The following is a 23,903-nucleotide window of genomic DNA, read 5'->3' on the forward strand; positions in this document are numbered from 1 at the left end:
ATCACGGAAGAAGAGCCACAGCTCGTCACTAATCTACAGTAGTCAGAGAAGGCGACATGATGCAGGCTGGGACGCCAAGCCACTGAGTACCTGCAGCGCTTCTCCCTTTCTCACGGCATTTTCTTCCTCTGTTCTCTTCTTGTTTTTTGCCTCAAGCCTTTTTTGGGCAGCTATTTTCTTTGCTTCCTTTTCTTTCATAGCCTTCCAGGCCTCAAAGGATGCTAACGCTTCTTCTCTCTTAGCAGCTCTTTTCTATTTCAAAAAAATAAGAGACAGACGTGTGTGTATAAACAGACGGACAGACAGCGGTAGATACAGACACACACATACAGATTGTGTTGAATTCCCTTCATAGTCATCCTTTCTAGATACTGTTTTTCAAAGCAGGTAACTTATTTAGAATGGTTGGGACAAGTGGATTTAGAAAAAAAATGTTATTGGAATTATTCATTGCAGTTTAAAATGTTCTTTTCTAAAATCATTTATCAGATATTGATCTGCTATTCACGGGAAAGAACTCTTTTTTGGAAGCGTACTATACAAATGTTATCAAAATAAACTATAATAGGCTGAGTGCTACTGCAAAATGCTCATAATAAAACATTCCATTACAAGAAAAAGATCAGGAAAGTTCCAGGCTTATAAAGTAAGTCCGAGTGAGGTCAACCTGCCAAGTCACGCAGGAAGCCCTGGATCTTTGCTTTGAACCCGAGTTTGGACTGACATCAAAGCATAAACCTGTTAAAAAATAAACGCAGCCTGAATGTTGAAACTGGGTGCCAGACCGGAAAAGATGTAGGCGAGGATTCGGTAAGAATGTTATTACTTGACTTACCGCCATCTAATCCCATAGTATTCTTTGTCTTATTGCTTAACGCTAAATGACATGAAGGCTTATAAAGAGAAAACATGCTTTAGAAGTAAAGGTACAAGCCACCTCAGCGAGGTGCGAACAGGACATGAGAAGGTGTCGGGCACTGAGCACAGCCATCTAAGGCTGCAGAGGTGCTGATGGGGACGCAGGCGCACCCATGCACGGCTGCTCCATGCAGTCCCGGGCACTGGGGACCCGGGGTTCCTTCTAAATCCATTTAGTACTTGGCGGCAGAGGGAAGGGCTTCTAGTTTAGAAGTCGGGAGGGAACTAAGCCTGTTTGGGCCCCCAGGCAGGAGTTAGAGGTAGAGACCGAAGTACAGGCCAGACTGACACAAGAGTCAGCTACAGTGAGTGGGAAGGATACTACTGGTCAAGAGCCCGGGTAAGAGCTGGTCTTAAGGATACATATAAAATTCAAGGTGGAGAAGAGGAAAACTGGAGGTTCCTACCTGATGACCCTTTACATTCTTGGCTAAGCTATAAGATTGAAGTCAATTTTTAACAGTGAAAAGTAAAGTAAGAGTGAATAGGAGGTCACAAGTAATAATAAGTTCCTAATCAGTCGTGTCAAATCTATTCCACACATATAAAACCAGCAATCTCTGAGCATCTGTTTTTATGTAAGATGGCTATATTTATATCAAACTAAAAATGTGTGAAGTACCAGAGAAATAAAATCAGTGATCAATTCTTTTATATACATGTTATTTTGCCATTTAAAAAAAGACTGGATTTAGAAATGTTACTCAGATATTTTACTGACTTAAAAACCCAGAATATTTTCCACTTCTATATTTCAGAATACCTGTTCATTTTGGATCCTTAAGTTTTCACTTTCGATCCTTTTAATTCTGTGCATTTCATGTAAATACACATTTTTCTTTTCTAACCACTCCTGTGAAAACAAGAAAAACAGTATGTAATATTCAGGATGCCTGGGTGGCTCAGTTGGTTAAGTGTCTGCCTTCAGCTCAGGTCATGATCCCAGGGTCCTGGGATCCAGTCCTACATCAGGCTCCCTGCTCAGCAGGGGGTCTGCTTCTCCCCTCTGCCCCTCCCCACACTCATGATGCCTCTCTCTCTCTCTCTCACTCTCCCTCGAAAAAATAAATAAATAAAATCTTTTAAAAAAAAAGTATGTAATATTCAGTTTCCCAAATGAATCAGAATTCTTATCCATTTCTGAAATATTTGACAGAAATTTTATTTTATTTTAAGATTTTATTTATTTATTTGAGAGTGAGGGGGAGAGAGAAAGAGAGAGAGCAGGAGCAGGGGAGAGGGGCAGAGGAAGAGGAAGAAGCAGACTCCCTGCTGAGCAGGGAACCTGATGTGGGACTCAATCCCAGGACCCTGAGATCATGACCTGAGCTGAAGGCAGACACTTAACCAACTGAGCCACTGAGGCACCCAAGAAATTTTAAAAGAGCAAAACACAAAATTTAGAAGTTCTATATAAACTAGTATTATTTTTCTTTTTCTGATAATATTCTAATATATAAAGATGAGCATGAGTTAAGAAAATAAACCTTATCTTTCTTAGTTTTAACAACAGACTTCAAAGATTGAATATAATGGCTACATAAGTTAACATTTTTCTCCGAAATTTACAAGTACAATTTTCTAAAGTGTACTATTTTGTATAACAAACAAGACAAAAAAAAAAAAGGACCTCTTTTGGAACTGTGAAAAAATCAGGAAAGTCTTTTTCTGTGTAAGCTTAATGCAAAGTTTCGGGAAAAAATTAAAACTCTTTTTATTCTTAACAATATACATTTTAAGGAGAAAAAGTATAAAAACACATATAGACCTTAACAGTATTTTTCCTTTTATCGTATTTTCATAAGTTGCTATGGCGTATTCTCTTAAACAACCATGAATCAGTTAAGCAAAGCTTGGAAGGAAAAAATTTAATAAAAAAAACCTTTGGGTTGCTGAGGTATTATAAAAGAACATCTCTCCCAATAAATTAAGTATTAAGCCACCATTTCTGACAGGGTCGTTTTATTCCTTGATAAACAGGTAACCTTATTACGTGATCAGTTCTTCATTTTTTGTTAAATGTTTTCCTTTTTACCTGGTAAACAACTGCCCTTATGCTGTCTGCTCTTTCAGGCTCTACATTCTGTTTCTGTGAAGGCTTTTGGTCCAAGACTTTCAAAGTCCCTAAATAGTGAGAAGAGGTAGTTGTTGATGGAGGTCTCCTTATAGAGCTAGATTTCTTTAAAAATTCAGAGGTCATTAACCTGAAAAGATCGAAATAAATCAACATAAAATATTACAGTTGCACTTGGTAGAAGAAAAATTCATCAGAATTTGCAATTACTATATTTTAAATCATATTGTAAATTAATAAATTATAAGTACTTTGAAAGTGATGATAAAAAAGGAAAATGATAGTTTTTTCTTAGTCTACTAAGAGCTTCAAACTGATTGCTCTTTCAAGATATTTATAATTAGAACATTTTTAAGAAAAATGGACTACATCTCAAGTTACATGGAAAAAATAATATTAATAAAGCAGATTTTAAGTCTCTTGTCTCATTTTGTTACAAAAAACAACTCCAAATATAAAGTTAGAATAACATCCTCTATTTCAGGGGTTGGCAGGAAAATATGGCCCGTGATCTGGTTTTGTACAGTTTATTTCGTAAGTTTCTGCACCACAGCTGCTTCCCGGCTACACCAGCAGAACTGAGTAGTTACAACAGTGACTGTACGGCCTACAAAGTCTAATACATGTACTAACTGGCAATTTACAGTTAAAATTTGCTGACTCTTGTTTTATTTGATTTATGGTAATTTAAAAGACTGAGAAGGTTTTGAGTAGCATTTATGAGTTAGGCATTCATTATCCTCAGTGTGAATGAAGCAATATAGAGTCTTATCATTTCAATAAGCCAACTTAGTCCATAGAACCTCAAGGTTTTAAGTACAGTTTCCATGTGTGAGACAAAGGTAGTTAATAGAGAAATATAATGCTGGACTTCAGCTCTATTACTGTGTATGTGCTGTCTGAGGAAAAACAGGAAAGCAACTCTATCCCAGGAACCATGTAGAGTATAGAGAACCTCTAATCAACTCCTTTTCATAAAGGAATATGATCAACTGAGGAGTTTTATCATGAAGTAACTACTTCATTCAATTCATGAGATGGGAATTTAAAGAAAGTCAGATAATACCAAATGAAATTCACTTTACAGAAGTTAAATTAAAACTAGCTTTATTGGAACATACACTCGGATAATGATAGCTTTATTACCTGCCAGATGCACTGGATGCTCTATTATTTGTTGACTTTTTATTCTTCATATTTCTGTCTTCAGTGGTTTTCTATTAAAGAGAAAATACCATAGATGGATTACTCACCATAATTATCACAGTTAGGCTTAGAGGCCAAACTGCCAGGGAATCAATGTTCTTAAAGCATCTACTATGTGTCAAGTACAGCAGCCTCTGGAAACTCATAAGGATACTACATTTTAGACAGTGTTGACGGACATGAAACACAAAATCGAAAGTGAGTCACGACGGAGATAAACTAGGGTCCAGTGACAGTCACTAGGGTGAGGGGTTATGTTAATGACAGTGACCAGGAAAGGCCTCCCCGAGGTCTTGACAGCAGCGCTAAGACAAATGATGGGAAGAAAGGGGCCACATGAAGGAAGGTCTGTGGGAGGAAAGAAAGAAGCAGTGAATGTTAAGAGCCTGAGAAGGGAAAGAGCTTGATGATTTTGAGAAACAGAAAAAGGTGTATGATGCTGAAGCACAGTGAATGGCAGCGAGAGTGGATGAATATGGTCAGAGAAGAATCGCGTGAGGTCCTGAGGATGCGGGAAGGAGTTTGCATTTTATTCTCCGGACGACAATCCAACCAAGAGACTTTAGCAGGGGAGTGATGTGAATCAGACTTGAGGAAGATCCCACAGGAGGGAGTATGGATAAAGCCAAGGATTCAATCAAAAGAAATGTTACGATCTTACTTGTTCCAGAAATTGGCTGTTGTTACTTAGAATGCCTCTATTAGACATTTCTAGGATCATGTCTATAAGTTCCAGAATACCCTTTTTCTTTTTATGGAGTAACCTCTTTACTTTACACAGTCAGACAGGTGCTAGCATTGAAGTGAGACCACAGATGTAAGCACATCACTAACTTGGCATGAGTGACTTTTCCTAAAGAAAGTGGTTAGGAACAATATATCTGGAACATGGTTTAATGAACCTTCCCCATAAATTTTAACACAAAGCACTGATATTCTGTATTATACAAGTCCTATTCAACCACAGGTTTTCAACTAGCACTGTTATCTTCCTCAATAGTAAGTATACATAGTTACCAGCTAATTATAGCTATAAGGAATAAAGACTAAATTCAAGAGAAATAAAAACTAAAAATGCTATACCATAAATCTTAAAAATATAGTATTCTGGTACATTATAGCTAGGTGACAAGTAATCCTACACACTGAAAATGTGGTTCTCAAGGTTATTATAATAATAATAATAATAATAAAGTTTCTGGTAATAATCTTGTCCATCCATTTAAACAAGCAAGATGCTGATAAACATTTCTTAAAGATTTTCCTTAAAATTTGTAAAATGTTTAAAAATGATATCTAAAGGAGTAACTTTCACTAATTCAAAGCCTCAGAAATTGTTCCAGATAGCTGCATTTTTTAACATGAAGACCTATAGAAACTTACCCACTTAACAGTTTGTATTTCTGAGATATTTAAGAGTATATTATGATCATATACCTTTGATAATTTTTAAAGAAATACTGACTTATATTCACTGTAAACCTTCCCCGAAGTAAAACTCTACTGATTCTATTGTCTACCTAATAATATACTATTATCAAAAGATGAGTTTTCCACAGACGATTCAAAAGTACATAATGTGGCAGATAAAATATTTAAAAGGTCTATTTTGAGTTTAAAGCTGTAGTATAAAAGGTATAATTTCATATAAATACCTTTGAAGATTCAGTTGTGTCAGTAGATATTAAGATACTCTGAGATTTCAATAGTGGTGGATCAACTGTTAAGTCATTCATAATCAGTTCAGCTTTCTCCTTTTCTTCTTCAAGGTCATCAGTAATCACTTGACTTTCCTGGGATTTCTCAGTTGGAGTAGTAACAAAGTCTATCAAAAATGAATTCTCTTCATTTTCATTTGATTTCATGTGGTTTTCAGGGAGTTCTTCATTCTGATCTATTTTGAGACAGAGTCACAAAACTAAAACTCTCTTCTGAACTAATACGGTGGGTAACAGATTCATTTGCTTTCTACTAAATGAGGATTGTTTATAATCTCTTTGTCTTGCAGAATAAAATACAAGGAGAGCTATTATATTCAACTTGAATAAACTTTTCTCCAAAGTGATCTACGAAAGAGAAAAACTCAATCTACTAAAACATTTGACATACCTAATACTTAGAAAAAACCATCATATTAGTAAAGAGAATGGAATAACTACCCTAAACCAAAGACACACCAAAAGCTCCTGCTGACGATAAACCAGGTAAGTAGGACGGCACTATCTATTCTCTTCAAAGCCTGTGTTTCTCAGCTGGAGCAAGAGGCTGTGTAAGCAGAAGGCACACATCTCTGTTACCATAGGTACAAGCGGCGCAGTTGTAAAGCTGTAGAGGTGCAGGAGAGCCCAGAATTCATGCAATTTCAGAAGAGTCATCACACAGGATAAAGCCATCCTCTAGACAGTTTTATTCCTGCTGAGATGCAGTGTTGCCTCTGAGGCCTGCCTTTAGTAACAGGCATTAAAGGTGCGCCTATTGCTCTTCCCTTTCGTGCTCCAAGGGACAGTCTCAGGCTCTGGCATGAGAAGATTCAGTTTTGCTATCACAGACCTGCTTCCATTATTCTGTCTACCCAACTTTGGAATGTTCGATAGAAAGAAATCAGTCATCACCAACTTTCAGTTACTACTAGGAGCCACCTACTGGCCAACCTTGGATCTTTATTGTCAAAGTCTTAATTCTGCTGCTTTCATTACAGCCATTTTTGAAACTTGTTTTGAAGTAAGCGGGATTTAAAATAATTTTCTAATTAGAGTTAGACATTTTCATTTGGAGAGCACTCATGACTCCCAAGTATCAGTAATGGATTCTTTAGAGCTGCTAATCAATGCGTTCAGTAAAAAGAACAAGGACTGTGGAGCCGAAGATTCAAATTATGGCTCTGTCACTGACTTTGGGTATGTTTCCCAATATCTTTGCATTTCAGTTTTTCTCATCTGTAAAATGACAAATATTATACTACACAGTAAGCAGTTAATAAATGTTACACATCTCAGTCCTAGAAACAGCGATGCGTTTTAGCTCTAAATTATCAGTCTATAGATCTCATTAAGCTATAAGTCCTAGGACTAAGGAAAGAAATACATTGACAACTCACCCCTCACACTTACTGCGTGCTTACTGTGGTACTGTTCTCAGTGCTTTACATGTATCGTTAACTCATTTAGTTCTCACAGCCACTGTGTGGGGTAGGTTGCTCTTATGATCCCCATTTTAAAGATCAGTATACAGGGCCAGAGAGATTTGTTACTTTGCTCTTGGAACTGTGTCTAGTTCTGCATCTAAAATCACATGGTTAGTAAATAGCACAGTTGGGATTAAAACTGAGGCAAATACAAACCTGTCATTCCTATAACTATGTATTCTTTCTTTTACAGATAGGATTCTAAGTAATATAGAGTTCACACATAAACTAAGCTGTAATATTTTGATATAACCACCTTTTACGGATGCTTTCCCCCCAGATCCTGGTGAAAAGGAATCTCCAAGACTTTCTTTAAGGGATGATGACGATAAACTTGTCAGACATGGATCCTGTTTTAAAAAAAAAAAAAAGGATTTACTATGTAGGTTTAGTTCTTAAGATTTGTGGTAGGGCAACAGCATTATTAAGACAATTTTATAACTCTGAAATCATCGTAATTAGGAGTTTGCTGCTGAAACACCAAAAGCATTAAGCCTATGGAGGCTAACATGCTTTACGTTCAAACCCTGGGGTCTTGAATAAAAGGGGTCACTAAAGAGCTATTCTAGTTTTGAACCGACATTTGTTTTCAGTGATTTTCAAAACTCTTGCTCTCAAATCAAATCTCATAAATATTTGAGACAAAGATTTGATATCTTTTTCTCTAATTCTTATTTCTAAGAAAGCACAAAGGAGACGGTAGGCAAAAACCCTTGGTGTCAAATATTACTATTCGTCCAAATGAAAGCAATTTATAAAACCAAGTAGACAGCTACTACCAAATATTTAGCTAGAAAATGTACAGATTTCATGCACTTGAGTTTTCCTTAAAATTCTGAAAATTATATCTGAAATGAAATAATTATATTTGTGTGCCTGAACTAAACATCTCTTTAGAGAATAGTAATCTAGCCTAAAGTTGATGGTATCATAATGTAAGAAGTTTGGCTTTGTTGTATAAATAATAAATTCTATTTTTCATTTCCACAATATTTTATAGTACAAAGACAATTATTTGTCAAAAGCAATAAATAGAAACCATCTCAGAAGATGGCAAAAGAGCTGAAACACAGGACACTACCTTGAGAGACAAAGCTTTGCAGAGGAGAGTGGCAAATTAGTAGCTTTCTGCCTGAGTGCATTCACCCATCTGTGCAGTTCAAGTGGTACAAGGTTACAGCCTTACTGGACTAGCTTAAGGAGCAGCAGATAGAGTTTAGGACGAGAAGATCAGCCAGTAAGTTTGAGAAAGAGCTGTAGTGGGCATGAACCCCCAAATTTGCATATTAAACTCACCCAAAACCCTTTGCTCATCTATGCATGGCATAGAAAAGACATCAGAAAAGATCCTGTGAGGGGCGCCTGGGTGGCTCAGTTGGTTAAGCGACTGCCTTTGGCTCAGGTCGTGATCCTGGAGTCCCGGGATCGAGTCCCACATCGGGCTCCCTGCTCGGCAGGGAGTCTGCTTCTCCCTCTGACCCTCCCCCCTTCTCATGCTCTCTCTCTATCTCATTCTCTCTCTCAAATAAATAAAAAAAAATAAAAATAAAAAAAATAAAAAAAAAAAAGAGAAAAGATCCTGTGAAATCACAGCAATTAGAAACTGGAAGAACTAAGCAGAGATTTCTGTTGATACCCATGGCAAGGGAGACAGAATTGGGAATTTGAGTCCAGCCACAATATCTGTATACTAAAACACATATTCAGAGGAACATAACAGAATCGAGAATCTCTATAACATATCGTTCATAATATCCTGTATTCAATCAAAAAGTTACTAAATGGTGAAGAAATGGAAAATGGTGGCACATACTCATTAAAAAAAAAAAAACCCAAAACCCAAAAACAGTCCTCAGGAGCCAACCTAGAGATGACCCAGATGTTGCAATTAGTAAACAAGGACTTTAAAGTAGGTATTATAAATATGTTTAAGCACTTAAAGGAAATGCACGCATGGAAGCTGACACAGATGGGATCTTAAAGATATGAAAAATACAAACAAAAACCAAAAAACCCAATGGACATTATAGAGTTGGAAACTACAATATTGAAATAAGAAATTTGCTGGATAGACAACAGCAGATCGGGGATGGCAGAACAGGGCAGTGAACTTGATGACAGAGCAATACAAATTATTCAATCTGAAAAACAAAGGGAATAAAGACTGAAGAAACATGAACAGAATTTTAGAGATCAGATGAGACATATCAAAGATTTCAGTCCTAAAAGGAGAGAAAAGAAAACTAGGGCAGGAAAAATATCTTAAAAATTCCCATTTTCATAGAAATTATCAGTTTATAGATCCTGAAAGCTCAATGAAATCCAGTTTATAGATCCTGAAGGCTCAATGAAATCCAAAAGGAATAAATATTTTTTAAAAACCCACACCTAGGGTGCCTGAGTGGTTCAGTCGGTTTAAGAGAGGGGGCCAAGCATTCCCCCCTAATAACAATACATAGTAAACTCTATGATGAAATCCTGAAGAGTCACATTTACTCCCATTCTGGCAGATCCCCCAAAATACAGGACAGTGTCATGATCATTCACCATACCTTTGTTGAGTGAATAAAACCAAGTGAATAAAATGACACTGGCTATATTGTCCTTAGCCATAGATTATATAACTCAAAGATATGTGAATAAGACTATAAATTCTTATGATGAAAGATAGACAGTATTGCATCGATCCAAAAGGGCAATATTTTTTTTTCACATTTTACTTTCTCTGAAATCAGATGATGCATTTTATAATACTGGTGTATTATAGATTAATTGGCAGAGTTTTCTTCTTTCTTAGCAGTACATAAAATAATGCTACATCTTTGCCATATCTTAGAGTTGGTGAAGTTTTAGACTCAATGGAATATTGTATATTAAAAAAAACTCTTCAGGGGCACCTGGGTGGCTCAGTCTGTTAAGGGTCTGCCTTTGCTCAGGTCGTGATCCCAGGGTCCTGGGAGGGAGCCCTGCATAGGGCTCCCTGCTCAGCGGGAAGCCTGCTTCTCCCTCTGCCTCTCCCCCTGTTTGTGCTCTCTCTCTCTCTCTGTCAAATAAATAAATAAAATCTTAAAAAAAAACAAAAACCTCTTTAGATTATTTCCCTATCAATTGCTGAAGAAAACATGTACAACACACACACATGCGTGCGCGCACACACATGTACACAAATACTCTCTTTTCCATAATCAGGCGCAAAGACCTCAGTTGAAGAGCACAGTTCAGCGGTTCAGCAGTAATGCTAACCTCTGGATCGAGGGTTCCGGAGAATGACTTTTTCTCAGCTTCTAGCTGACTGTCACTTAGCTTTGGAAGGGGGAGCGGTGCAGAGTGTGCCTCCACTTGTTCATGGAGGACAGTTGTCTTATCTTCTCCTAGCCCATCTTTCACGTCCCCAGGGCTGTGTTTCTTCAACATGCTCCGGGGCCGAGGTGAAGGCTTAAAGGGGTTGTTTGCTTCAAGGCCCCTGCTGCTTTCTGTTGAAAAAACAAACCATTTTAACGTGGGCGTACAAAACAATGCCCGTGGCTTCCCTCCCGTGCCTATGCACCGTGGCTCTGTCCCGGGAAGTCCTTCTCTACACAGGGCTCCTGTAAGCACAAATAAGCAATAGTCCGTAATCCAATTTTCTTTTTTAAAAGTAGCTGCCATGCTGGAAGGAACCAGTATACTTGTTCCTTGTGACACTTGTTACAAGTTAACTCTTCGATTTTATGAACTCTCATAGCATTCGAGAAAAAGTAAAAAACAGAAAACAGAACACCAGCTGTGCCCCAGTTTCTGCCTCTATAACAGGAGGGGGGCTCATCCATAAACCTGCAGTGAGGGCTGCCAGGCCCCGTACACATTACTCACACTACTGGACTTCCTAATCAAGACAGTGACAATGGCCCTGTCCAAGGATTTTACAGGATGGGAGAGGAGGTGGTTCTAAACAAAAGAAAGTCCAAGAGAAGGGTAAGTTCTGTTCCAAGTATGAGGATGATGTGAGTACTGGGGACAGAAGTGCTCGCTCTCCCAGGACGGAGGAATGAAGAACTCCATTTATGAGCTGCAGTTCTCTGAGTCCATAAAACTTCCCTGGAGTTATTAAAATTTCTCAGTTACTATTTCCATTACTTCCAAGTTTAAAACAACAATCTAATGCTGGTATACTTCCAGGCCTCAAAACACAAGAAAGTTTTCTACTTAAACTTTTTGCCTAAATTTTACCTGTTATGCATATTCATTTCTCCATTGTTTACCAGTGTTTTCTTCCGACAAAACTTCAAAACTGAAATAATCACCACCTTCCTCCTCTTTATCTACACATGGGCTTATGAATGCTACTAGAAGATTCCATCATCATACCGAGCTGGCACTGCTATAAATGCTTCATTGGCAATTTTAGTTGTGGTCTAAACTCTGGCCAAATGTTCAAGCCATCCTGGATTCCTCCCTCTGTTCCCCCCGTATCCAACGCGTCAGGATACCCTACTGATTCTTCTTGCTACATCTCTCATTTATCCCACTTTCTGCATCCCCACCGTCAGCTCCTCATCCGCTCTTTCCTAGATTCCTGCCTCAGAGGTATTTGTAAAATGAAAATCAGATCACAAGGCTCCTCTCCACAAAATGCCTCAATGGCTCCCCAGCGTCCAATCCTACGGAATAAGAGCTTAAGTGCCTGTGAACAAGATACGAGGTCTTAACGGTCTTCTCGCTGGCTGCTGGCGGGCCTCGTCTGCTGGCACACCCCCTTTGGAATCCGTGTTCTGGAAGTGCCGGGCTCCCTGCTGTCTCGCGGCTGCGCCGCAATCCCTCTTGGTACCATACTTTTACCCAAGCCGATCCCTCCGCCTAGAATGTCTGCTTCCTGCCTCTTCTCCTGACAAATGCTTGCATGCCATTTGAGCCTCAGTGTAAGCAGAATATTGTATAATGCCTGAAAGAAGGTGTTGAGTCAGTTTTTGTTAATTGTGGTAAGAACACTTAACCACAGATCTACCCGCTTAACAAATCTTAAGTGCACAATACAGTATTGTTAACTAAAGGATCGGTGTTGTACAGCCGATCTCTGGAATATATTCACCTTGCGGTAAGTGAAACTTTACATCTATTGAAGAGCAGCTCCCCTCTTCCTCTCCCCACAGCCCCCGGAAACCACCATTCTACTTTCCGTCTGTATGAGTGTGCCTATTTCAGGTATTTCATATCTGAATCTTGGCTCTGACACTTACTAACATTGTAACCTTACACAACCATATAACCCTCCACAGGCTCATTTTCCCATTTGGTAAAATGAGTTAAGAATTCCTAAGGCACCTGTGGGACCTGGGTGAGAAAATAAAGTGCATAGCACAGTACCTGACTCATCGTAAGTGCTCAGTGAACATTAATAACTGTGGTAAACTTTTCTTTTTCTTTCTTTTCTTTGTGTTCTTTTGTTTTTTGTTTTGTTTTTTGGTTTATCACTCCTGTTTTCTTCCGGGTAGTTTCTCCTCTTCTCCATCTTTATAATTCTAGTGGGTGAACAAAGATTTCCTCCATACCTCAATGAGAAGGGTGGGCCCCCAATGCATACCAGCCTCCCAGCTTATCACAGAAACTTCTCCCCTGTCCACAGCAGGAGGTCAGGTCAGTATTTTTCTATTTAGAGTTGGAGGATATGCCTTTAAGGTCATGAAGCTGGAAGGATATCATTTGGGGACTACTCCTGCCAAGTGAAGGGATGTCTGAGACAAACAGACCAATATAGGTCCAAAATATAGGAAACCAAAAATATAGGACCAAGGGATGGAGTAACTGGGCCAGTGACAGGGGTGGGAGGAGACAGTGAGGTCTGGGAATCAGGGAGGGAAGACAAAAGTAGAGAATCCAAATGACATGAAAGTACTGTTTCCAAACTTAATCACACCTAAAGAGAGGTCTTCTCACATCCGTGCTCAATAAGGTGATAAATTCTTCTTTCCACTGAAGTTTGAGTTGAGTCATTTACAACCAAGACTCCTAACTAGGGGTACCATTATTTGTCAGTTACAACTATTATTGCCATTTCCTCCCGAAAGCCTTCCCTGATGCCCTCAGGTAAATTTAGTTGCCTACTTTCCTGTGTTCTTACCACACCTTTTATATACCTTCACATTAAATGGCAAAGTCTTTGCTATGGTCTGAATGTTTGTGTATCTCCCAATTCTTAGGCTGAAATCCTAACCACAAAGGCGATGGTATCAGGCGGGAAGGAGGTGATCAGGTCATGAGGGTGGAACCTTCAAGAAGGGGATTATAAAAGAGCCTCCAGAGAGCTCCCTTGCCCCTTCCACCACGTAAAGATACAATGTGAAGTCCGAGACCTGGAAGAGGGCTCTCACCTGACTATGCTGGCACTATGATCTCAGACTTCTAGCTTCTAGAACTGTGAGAAATAGGTTTCTGCTGTTTAAAAACCCATCTAGTCTATGGTACTTTGATACAGTGGCCCAAATGGATTAAGACAGTCTTGGAGGATTGGTATTATGTCTTTTTTTTTTTTTTGGTACCATGCCTTTTTAATGTCATATTCTTAGTTATCATCACAGTGCTTGTAACATAGTGAAAGAGACTGTATTCATAATAAATATGTACGGAAAAATAAAATGATCTGCTTATGAACAAATGCGAAATAATAATAGCATTTAGAAAAGTGCTTAATTTACGCCAGATTGTTCTAAACACTTCAAATATATAAACTCATTTAATTGCCTCAAACCACTAGTGCAGGTTCAACTATTATGCCCACCTTACAGACAAATAAAATGAGGAACAAAGAGGTTGTGTGCCCATGGTCATAAACTCTAGTTTGTGGGATTAAAGCAAGAGCACCCTGGCTCCAAAGTTCATGACTTTAGTCATTTTAATGTTAAAATAAAAGCAACATACCCTGTAAAAATTACTTTCTGCAATCACTCCCCATGTGACAGTTACTCAATAAAGTGAAAGAGTCTAGTTATTGCACTTTTAACAAAAGACAAGCAAGAACAAAGGAAACTTTCAGGTTCCAATATTTTTATAAAGCATTAATTGCTACTCTGCAATGTGTTACCATATTAAAAACATTAAGTTCCAAACTTTGTAAGAAAAAGTCTAAAAATTTAGAAAAGGATAAAACTTAGCTTGTGAACCACACTCTTTCTTTCATGAATGAATCACTCACTTATTCATTTATACATTAAAATACTTATTGAATTGTATATGCCAGGCACTAACCACTAATCTCAATTTTTTTTCTTCAATCTGAAGAGCCTAGGAATAATGACTTTAATATATTTTATACCAAAATTCCACTCCCAGAAGTATTGTCAAGTTTTCAGAAAGAAAAAATACATCTATACATTTTCAAAATACTTTCTTTTATAATTAAGTGTAAATGATTACCTGTTTTTGGTAATTATTTTTATATAACGTATAGTAAATTGCAAATGGCTAATGATTTTAAAAATAAGCATTGCACATTTGTGTATAGTATTTAGAATCCTGGTGCCATCTTGTGGTTTAGAGACAGCATTTCTCTATTCATTTTAATTTGTCACAGGTTTTTTTAAAAAAAGGTATTAAATAGGTGGATTATTGATGATTATCTACCATAAAGTTCTAATTATATACTTCTACCTATATCAGACCAACTTTTAGGTTCTGTATGCTTACATTTTCTTATTTACCTAATGAAAAGCTTTTCAGAATCAAGACAAATAGGATAAATATAATCCACAAAAATAGATTTCTAAAGTCACTAGGACTAGGAAACACTGTGTGTTCTACCCTTCTTAAAAATTCCCTGTTAATATTTCTTTATTAATGTCTCCAAGAAGTTCTCTCACAAAGAAATTACTTTAAAATTTCTATAGTTCTGTGTTTTTCCAATAATACCAATGCACAAACTGTAGAAGGTACTTTGGGAAATGGTGAACTACTAGATTATTCACCAAGTTCCATTATGTTCCCTTTCTCTCTATTTTTGGTACTATTTAGTACACTGGGAAGGTACATTTCAGCAATTTAATTCTGTTTCATTATGCCTTGTGCTTATATTTTTGGTAGAATTGTATAGTTTCTGAGATACACTTCAATAGATTCTCAAAACAATTCTGTAGAACAAGAAGAGCAGGTTTTATCCTCCTCCTCACAAGGACAATAAGGCCTACCCTATTCACCAAGGTCACGTATAATTAACATATGGTGGCTTTTCTCCTAATAGTCCCTGCTCTGTTTATATTTGAAAGTTAGTGAGATTGTGGGGGAAGGAGTGGTTCCCTAATATATGTCTGAAATAAAGTTCTGTCTGATGTTACCAGTGATATCTAATATGTGAAGTATGAATATTTACCAGTAGAGTATTTAATGATGATATAAAGAAAAGAAATTTTTATGAAGGTAGTATCAACTAATATTTTTTCTACAAGACAGGAAAAAATGACTAGAAGGCACCAAACCCTTAAACTTCTATGCCCCTGTTTCTGTGTGGTGGCTCAGGGGACCTCAGAGAGGCTGGTTCCTGCTTCACTCCATCTTTGCTCCATTGTGCCTACAGCTCAATAGAATTGGGGAGAAACTACTGTATGCCCAATCACATCAGGAACTCCCCTTCAGAAAACTGAGTTTTAGTGGACTTTCCCAGGGAACAGAGAAACTAAATGGAGATTCTCTTTTCTGAAGGAAAGTTGGAGGCTTAAATAACAACACCAACAACAAAACTCTCTCCCTTCACATATTCAAATGTCAAAAAACAAAACTCTCTCCCTTCACATACTCAAATGTCAAAAAAAATTTTCTGGTAAATGATGACATGGAAATGATTGTTTGAAGGACTAGTTCCTTCCTGCTGTAACTGATTTCTGGAGTGTAAGATGGATCAGAAAGGACTGCATTGCAGTCTCATCCCTAAAACCAAAACTGAAGCCCCAAGGCCTCGCAAGCCTGGACCCAGAAGCTTCGGGAGCCATAGCTGTGGATGACAAGGTATTCTGGCCCTCTATCAGGCACCAGCATAGATGCAAGACTGACATGTAACTGGACCTCAGAATTACGAGTTTTCTCTATGGTTCCATTATTTTCATTTATAACTTTAAAACTAAAAAGTTAAGTCTATTTCTTAAATATTTACTAGCTACCATATAAAGATATTTTTTGATTATCTTAAAATAAGTTTTCAAGGGGCACCTGGGTGGCTCAGTGGGTTAAGCGTCTGCCTTCGGCTCCGGTCATGAACCCAGGACCCTGGGATTGAATCCCACATTGGGCTCCTTGCTCGGGGGGGGGGGGTGTCTGCTTCTCCTTCTGCCTCTGTCCCTCCCACCACTTGTGCTCTCTCTCTCATTCTCTCTCCCTCTCTCAAATAAATAACTAAAATCTTAAAAAAATTTAAAAATAATAAATAAGTTTTCAAGAAATGCAATTATAGTAACGTGAATTACCTGAAGATGTGCTTTTGACTGGAAGAATTCTGGGTTTAGGTTTCATTTTAATTTTGTCTTTTTCAATTTCCTGGTCTTTATTTTGAGATTCAGATAAGGGAGTTCCAACCATGTCTCCACAACCATCAGGTGCCATTTCCTCATCATTTTTGGTGGAGAATACTGGCTCATCTTTCATTATGTCACTGTTTGATTTCTTGGTTTTCAAAAAAGACAGTTTTGGAGAATTCTTTTCTTCATCATCTGATAAATGGAAATCATTCATTTTTTTCTTCTCTGAATTTTCATCTACTGAGGTGTCAGAAAAATCACCTAAGGAAACTGAAAAATGGAAGAGAAAAAATGTTTTCAATAATCTCTTTTGAAGTTGTGAAGGTTACAGTAATCAAAAAGATTACCCTAAAGACTAGAAATGAATTTACAACCATGAAAGGATGCAAGTATCTGCAGCTCTAAAACACAGTTAACTTAGGCAGTTTTTATTGCTATTTATGAAATAAAAATTTCAATTTCATTAATTTATTCAAAACTTACTTATTGAATGTGAATTGTGTGTCAAACCCTCCGCTTACCCTGAGAAGTCATTCAAAGGTTCCTCAAAATAACAATGGCATAGGATATTTAAATTAGGTTTTGGACTGTAGCGCTTTTATTTGCAAACGACTTCACTATATAAAATCAAAAACAATGGTAAGTAGAAGAATTTTACTAGTTATTAGCTAATTATATTATTTTCCATAAAAATTTTGGTACCACAATTTCATCCATACTAGAGTATTATGTTTTACTGTGAGAAGAATATTAAAGAATGCCAACTTAACTATATAGCAATGCTACAACTACTGTTCTGATTATTTTCAGAGAACATTCAAAATCATTCACTGAATACTAACATACAAAGCACTGAATTTCAAGTTTAGAATTCTGTGTGCTTACACCTGAAACCTAAAATGTTAATATTTTTACATAATCAAAAGAGACCAAATTAAGTCATACCAGCACTGATATACTAGGTTTTTAAAACTGAGCCCCTATTACAGCCAAAAACATCTGATTTACAAAAAGCATTACAAAAGTGATTCTGACATGCACCAAAGTCTAGTTCTCTGGGCTCTAGTTTTTAATTCGCTGTAGAGTCTCACAGGGCTGACACTGGTGGGTCCAACACGGTTTACAACAGACAGGCAGCCTTTTATTTCAAACCTGCTATCGGTTAATTTATATTTTCAGTATACACCGTTCAGAAACAAAGACAATCATACAACTTCTTCTTGAAGATTACAAGTGGCTTTTTACTCATTAAAAAGTTGGAAATTTAAAACCAGTGTATATACAGCTATTGTTTTAACGTGATTGTTTTTGAAGGGATGAGCTAAACACAACTAAGGAAGCAAAAAGAGGAAAAGTGGTTTACTTTTCCATATTCACACATACCAACGTCATCACTGTCAAAGTCATCTGAGTATTCGGAACTCCTTTGCCTGGCTGAGCGAGCTGTAATTGCTTTTATTAGCTCATCCTGAAACGAGATAATTAAAATCAATTTCCACCCAAACATAGAGTTCTCAAATTTAGAATTAATTCTTTAAACAAACAATTTTTGATTAATAACTGCTTTCAAACTCAGGTTTCATTCATATAACGACTATTCAATGAAAGCCCACCTTATGCCATGCACCCAAGCCCTCAGACACAATGTGTAACATCACAGACAAGTTCCTCCTCCTTATGGAGCTTACAGTTCAATTGGAAGAGACAGGCAATATCAAATAAATAAATTACAGGGTGTAATCAGGGCGGGAGAATAATAAACAAGACAGGACTCAATTTAGACAGGATTTATTACAAACTGGCATTTCGGAAGAAACTGGTACTTTTTAAGATCTTTTGTTTTAGCACATTGCAGTAATAAATATAATTAATACTGCAAACTTAGAGGCTGAGTTCAAATGGTGGTGACTGGATAGAGAAAACTGAAATGTTATTGTAACAGAAAAAAAAATATATGCAAATTTGAAGTTGCTATATAACTTAACTTTTAAAAGTTAAGTTAAACTTTTAACTTAGTAATAACTTAGTAGTGAAGCTAGTTAAGTAGTCTGAAAGCCACACAGAAGAGTTGGTAATACTGGAGCCTAAACATGATCAACTGCAAAACCTCCACAGGAATGTAAGATATACTCCTGCATGATACAGGGCCCTTTCTAGAATCATTTCAAGTCCAACATTGCTAATACAGTGTTTACTTTTAAAATCACTCAAAATAAAAAAAATGTTTTGAAATACTTTACCTGGAAAGTAGTCCTTTTGGTGACTTTTGGACTCTTTGTATAAGCCAAAGTTGTGCTAAAAACTTCATCAGACATAGTGTTTTTTTTTTTTTTTGTTTTTTACTCTTTACCTTTATAAAACAGCTAATAAATAATAGGAATAATTCAAACTCTGATGGTGTCTGAAATATACAAAAAACAAATCAGAATTTTTTGCAAACTTGAGAATGTCTATTACTACCCTTTAGTGCTAAAAAAAAAAGAGCGAGGGCGCCTGGGTGGCTCAGTCGTTAAGCGTCTGCCTTCGGCTCAGGTCATGATCCCAGGGTCCTGGGATCGAGCCCCGCATTGGGCTCCCTGCTCGGCAGGAAGCCTGCTTCTCCCTCTCCCACTCCCCCTGTTTGTGTTCCCGCTCTTGCTATCTCTCTCTCTGTCAAATAAATAAATAAATAAATGAGCGAACAATTAAGAAAAGCATCTCATGAACATTGTACTACATATTCACTTAAATATGTAGAGTTCTTCTAAAGAAATATAAAATTTTCACGAGTTTATTATCAAAAAAAGAAAAGTCAAATTGAAGTTATCCTAAAATAGTTTTGCAATTATTTTAAGGATGAGCAAATAAACGACTGCAACAGCTTAGTATGATAAAATGTTGCCAATTAAAATGCAACACCTTATTTTTCCCGTCTCTTCCATTCAAGAAATATAACATTGCCCATGAAACAGCCATACCTTATTTTAAAAAGACTACTAAAGAGATCGGCAGCATAAAAGATACAACTAGAAGGACAACCAAAACAAACAAACAAAAGCTTGCGTACAGCTCTAGTGAAAGACAAAGATCAATAATGCTAAACTGCAATAGCGACGTGTTTTTGTTTTTTTTTTTCCAGTCGCTCTTCCCTCTCACAACAGTGCTCATGGGGCTAGATAAAACAAAACGAAGCTTCCATGATAGGCAGCATTAAAATCACTGCACGAATGGGCCCGTGAACTTTTCTCGTGCTCGGAGTCGAGGCCTGGGCCTCAGCCACCTCGCCGTCCGCCGCAGCGCGCGCCCGGGGACCGCTCCCGCCCGGCCGGGTGGCCCTCGGGTCCCAGCCGGCTCCGCACAGCACGGCGCCGCCTGCCCCCCCCCGCTCCCAGCACTCTCCAGGCCCGTGCAAACCGAGCGCTGTCCACGTCCCGTTCCTCCGAGACCCCCCAAGACCCGTGTGCTGTACCCACCCCGGCCGATCCTCGATGGGCTCCCGCTACCTTAAGGACTGAGCCCCTAGCCTCCGGCAGGAGTCTCTCGCCCGGACCTGGGCCTGCCGGCTCTGGGAGACTGGCACTGAGCTGAGCAAAGGGGAGGGACTAAAAGCGGAGATGGGAGACGGTTGCTAGGGAACCGCGTTTCCGGAAGGAAGTGACTTCCCTGCCGCCAGGTCTCCCGGGTACCCAACACCGCTCTTCCGCCTGACGCGTCCCTGAGGCAATCGCCCAGACGAAGGAAATGACATCACCCCTTTGGGTCCCGGGAAAGGGGTGCATTATCGTCTACGGTGCTACAGCTGTTGCCTAGGAGACAGGACCCTCCCGCTCCCACCCGGAACCAAGAGCCTTGAGCTTTCTAGTGGAGTGAGAGTCCTTACCTCCACCTGCTGCTTGAGCCAAAGCACATTTACCGTTTTGCCAGAGTTAGGCTATGAAGTTCTACGAATCGGAATAGAGGACTGACAGAATAGCGTACTGACAGATGGGACAGAATAGCTAGCTACATAGTGACATTTGCAGGCTAAGGAGAGGAACTGCTCCATTGAATTCTGGTACTTCCCTATACTCGTGTGATGTCAGGCAAATGATGCTCCAGTTTCCTCTTCTGGAAAAAAAAAAAAAATAATAATAATAAATAGCCACCTTAGAGGGTTGCTGTGAGTACTGAATGAAATAATGCAGGTGGGATACCTCCAAGAGTGCCTGGGATTACATTCAGTTAATATTAGATACACTTTTTATGCAACTCAGTCACAAAGGACCTGGACAGAAGTCATCCCTTGTTGACACAGCTGAAAACCCCATTCCAAGTGTTTCTTTAATGTAAAGTTTCCCCCTTTGTATACGAAGTGGATAATCTGGTTAAAATCAAACCAGTCAATAAACAAAATGGTCTCAGACCGGAGGACCACATGCTGCTGAAGTAACCCAAATCAACATCACTTAATTAGCATAGGGAATCCTTAAATAAACAAAAGACAAAAACACTTCTTTAAAGACTTCAAAATAACATGGATTTATACTATTTTTAACTTAAAAGATATTTAATCCTAGCTAAATTGTCCAAATGAATGCATTGACTAGTAATTAAAGTTGTTCCTGGTATTTTTTCCCCATATCTCTAAAATTTATTAATTCTTCACTCATTCAACAATTATTTATAAACAAATCCCATTGAGATATATAGATTTAATAAATTAACATATTGAAAACTAAATGTGCATAACAAGAAATATGAAATTTAGTTAAAAATTATGCTTTTAGCAACATTTACAACATTTACAATTCAATTTTTTCAAAACAACCAAAACAACCAAACAAACATTAACAACATTTGCAACATTTTACAACATTTTACTTTTAGCAACATTTACAACATTGACAATTCAATTTTTTCAAAATTGTATTCGATTCATATTCAACTTGTTTGGAAACTCAGTTTGATCAACATTTGCCTAATTTTGATGTTTTCAAACATTTTTGAGTGAGTCATTGCATAAGACAAATATTTCCCATTTCTACCAGTTACTGTTAACTTTCTAATTCCTGTAAGTTCTTAATAAACAAGTATGATTCCATCATGGTAACTGTACCCACAGTGAGAGGACAGAATCCCCAGCATCCTATTATGCGGAGTCCTAATTTGTTCATGTTGAATATTTATATTCATTCAAAAAACTCTGTTCATTTTTTATCCACCTGGCTAATATGTAGTTTTCATTTAGGTATGATTTAAGAAAATAAAATTCACAAAAAGTATTAATGAAAAAGGCTTTAAGATCCTATCTTTTCCATAGAACCCACTAGATTTTTATTTTCAACTTGGTACAAAATAATTAATAAACGATATCAAGCTATGCCTTACAAAGCTACAGTAAACAAAGGAAGTTAACCTGAACTCAACTTGATTTCTACACAAAACCTAAAGCACAGTATTTTTCTACTGTTACCTTAAACAGTAGAATATTATGCACATTATCAATATTTTTAGGTAGCTTCAGTATAATATGTTAATAATAACATTATATAATACCTGAATTAATACTATGATTTTATCTAACACATAGTTTGCAATAAATGCATAATTGTTGCATGAACTCATGAATAAATAAATAGCATTTTAAACTGAAAAATAATTCTTGAAACATTCCAAAAGGCCACATATATTCAATTAAAAAAATAAAAACACTACAACACACAAAATTTCAGTAGCTTATGTAACATTTTCTCTTTATTTTATTTTTTCAAATATATACTTGATCTCAGACATATTTGCTTAGCAAATATTTTTTGAGTTTATGCCCTTTTCATTTTTCAACCTTGTCTTCGCTCATTCATTCATTCATTCAGTACACCCACATCAATAACATTCTAGGTCAGATTTGGGGAGTTCAAATGTAAACCAGAGTAGGTCTCTGCCTAGGGATCTTATAGACCAGAGACAGCTGGAAGGTTGGGTAAGCACATGGTGATTATACTTTGTGCTAATTTCTCTGTGAAGTACAAAGAGAGGTCTCAAGAGAGAGCAAAGAATTCTTCCTGGAGGCACTACAAAGTTTTCAGAGAGAAACTGAGTGTGAGTTGATTAATGAGTTTAGGAAATAGGAGGGATCAGAAGTATATTTTAAGCAGAGGAAATCGTCTATGAATATGGAGTCTATCTCATTGAAGATTTAAGCATTTGAACAAAGTGATAGTGTGATGCCTTTTGGGTCACAAGGGGAGGGAGAAGATCTATTTCCAATCAAGAAGAAACTGAGGAGTGACTCTTCTTCAAAAGTTCCCTGCCCTCCCCTCAGCAGGCAAATTATTTATTGTCCTGTGATTGGCAGCACAAGTTCGAGAGAGACAAAGGATCTTGTACTCACAGCCAGCCCTGGGTGAATAAATAAAGCACCTGTCTAGCATTTTGAGAAGTGCACTACAAAAAGCAAATCCTCATAGATGTCAACTGATAAAGATTATATATACATTAAACACTGAATGCTCATGTGAGAAGAGAATAAGAGTAAGCACCCAAGATGCAAGTGTGTTTCTCAATACCGGTGCCAACTTGCGGGGTGAGAACTTCTGGAAGGGAAGTGTCAGAATCTTGAGGAAGCCAGTGATAACCAACTACACTGATTAAAAGTGTTTATCAGCTTCTGATGAGTGAAGGAAACCCGCCATTGTTAGTCTATTATACCAGCATGTCTAATGTAACATCTTGAGACTCAGGTAGGTTTGAAAAAACATTATTCAACTTGATAATCAGGTAGTTATTTTCGTCTATGAAATGTCAGACAAGACTCATTTGTTATATTGACTTTATGATGTTCCTGAAGTTTTAAGAAATCTTCAATTTTAATAATGTTTTCATATACACAGTGACATTATTCTTATTTAGGAAGTTGAGCTAGTGTGTTCTTTCTTTCCTGATTGATTAGCCCACACTGCGTAAAATAGTTTTACATGTCATTTCTTCCAAGTGTAACTCCCTCTTTCACCTACCTTTTTGGAATTGCTCAGCCCCTTCCTGCTTTGTGCACCTTCCCCTTAAGACGAGTCCAGTCTGGGGATAGAAA

The 23,903-nt window shown here is 37.6% G+C and overlaps 1 protein-coding gene across 3 annotated transcripts in view; it reads right to left on the reverse strand.

Annotated features, from left to right (window-relative positions):
* The window catches only part of MAP9 (microtubule associated protein 9), a 37,601-nt gene extending 17,105 nt beyond the window's left edge, over nt 1-20,496 (reverse strand). Inside the window, exons 1-11 of one of the 3 annotated variants that reach the window (XM_036081439.2) lie at nt 20,341-20,496; nt 19,099-19,259; nt 18,242-18,326; nt 16,808-17,128; nt 10,626-10,855; nt 7,639-7,732; nt 5,854-6,092; nt 4,139-4,209; nt 2,954-3,122; nt 1,682-1,771; nt 91-252 (exon numbers count right to left, since the gene is read on the reverse strand). In XM_036081439.2, coding sequence (XP_035937332.2) covers nt 91-252; nt 1,682-1,771; nt 2,954-3,122; nt 4,139-4,209; nt 5,854-6,092; nt 7,639-7,732; nt 10,626-10,855; nt 16,808-17,128; nt 18,242-18,326; nt 19,099-19,173 — 1,536 coding nt within the window. In that variant the 5' untranslated portion in view covers nt 19,174-19,259; nt 20,341-20,496. Of the gene's footprint in view, nt 1-90; nt 253-1,681; nt 1,772-2,953; nt 3,123-4,138; nt 4,210-5,853; nt 6,093-7,638; nt 7,733-10,625; nt 10,856-16,807; nt 17,129-17,379; nt 17,476-18,241; nt 18,327-19,098; nt 19,260-20,310 lie in introns of those variants that run through there. The other 2 variants (XM_078069342.1, XM_078069343.1) reach the window with 2 other exon arrangements.
* Between the last annotated feature and the right edge of the window lie 3,407 nt (nt 20,497-23,903).

Source organism: Halichoerus grypus, chromosome 3 (assembly GCF_964656455.1).
Source record: "Halichoerus grypus chromosome 3, mHalGry1.hap1.1, whole genome shotgun sequence".
Taxonomy (NCBI): Eukaryota; Metazoa; Chordata; class Mammalia; order Carnivora; family Phocidae; genus Halichoerus; species Halichoerus grypus.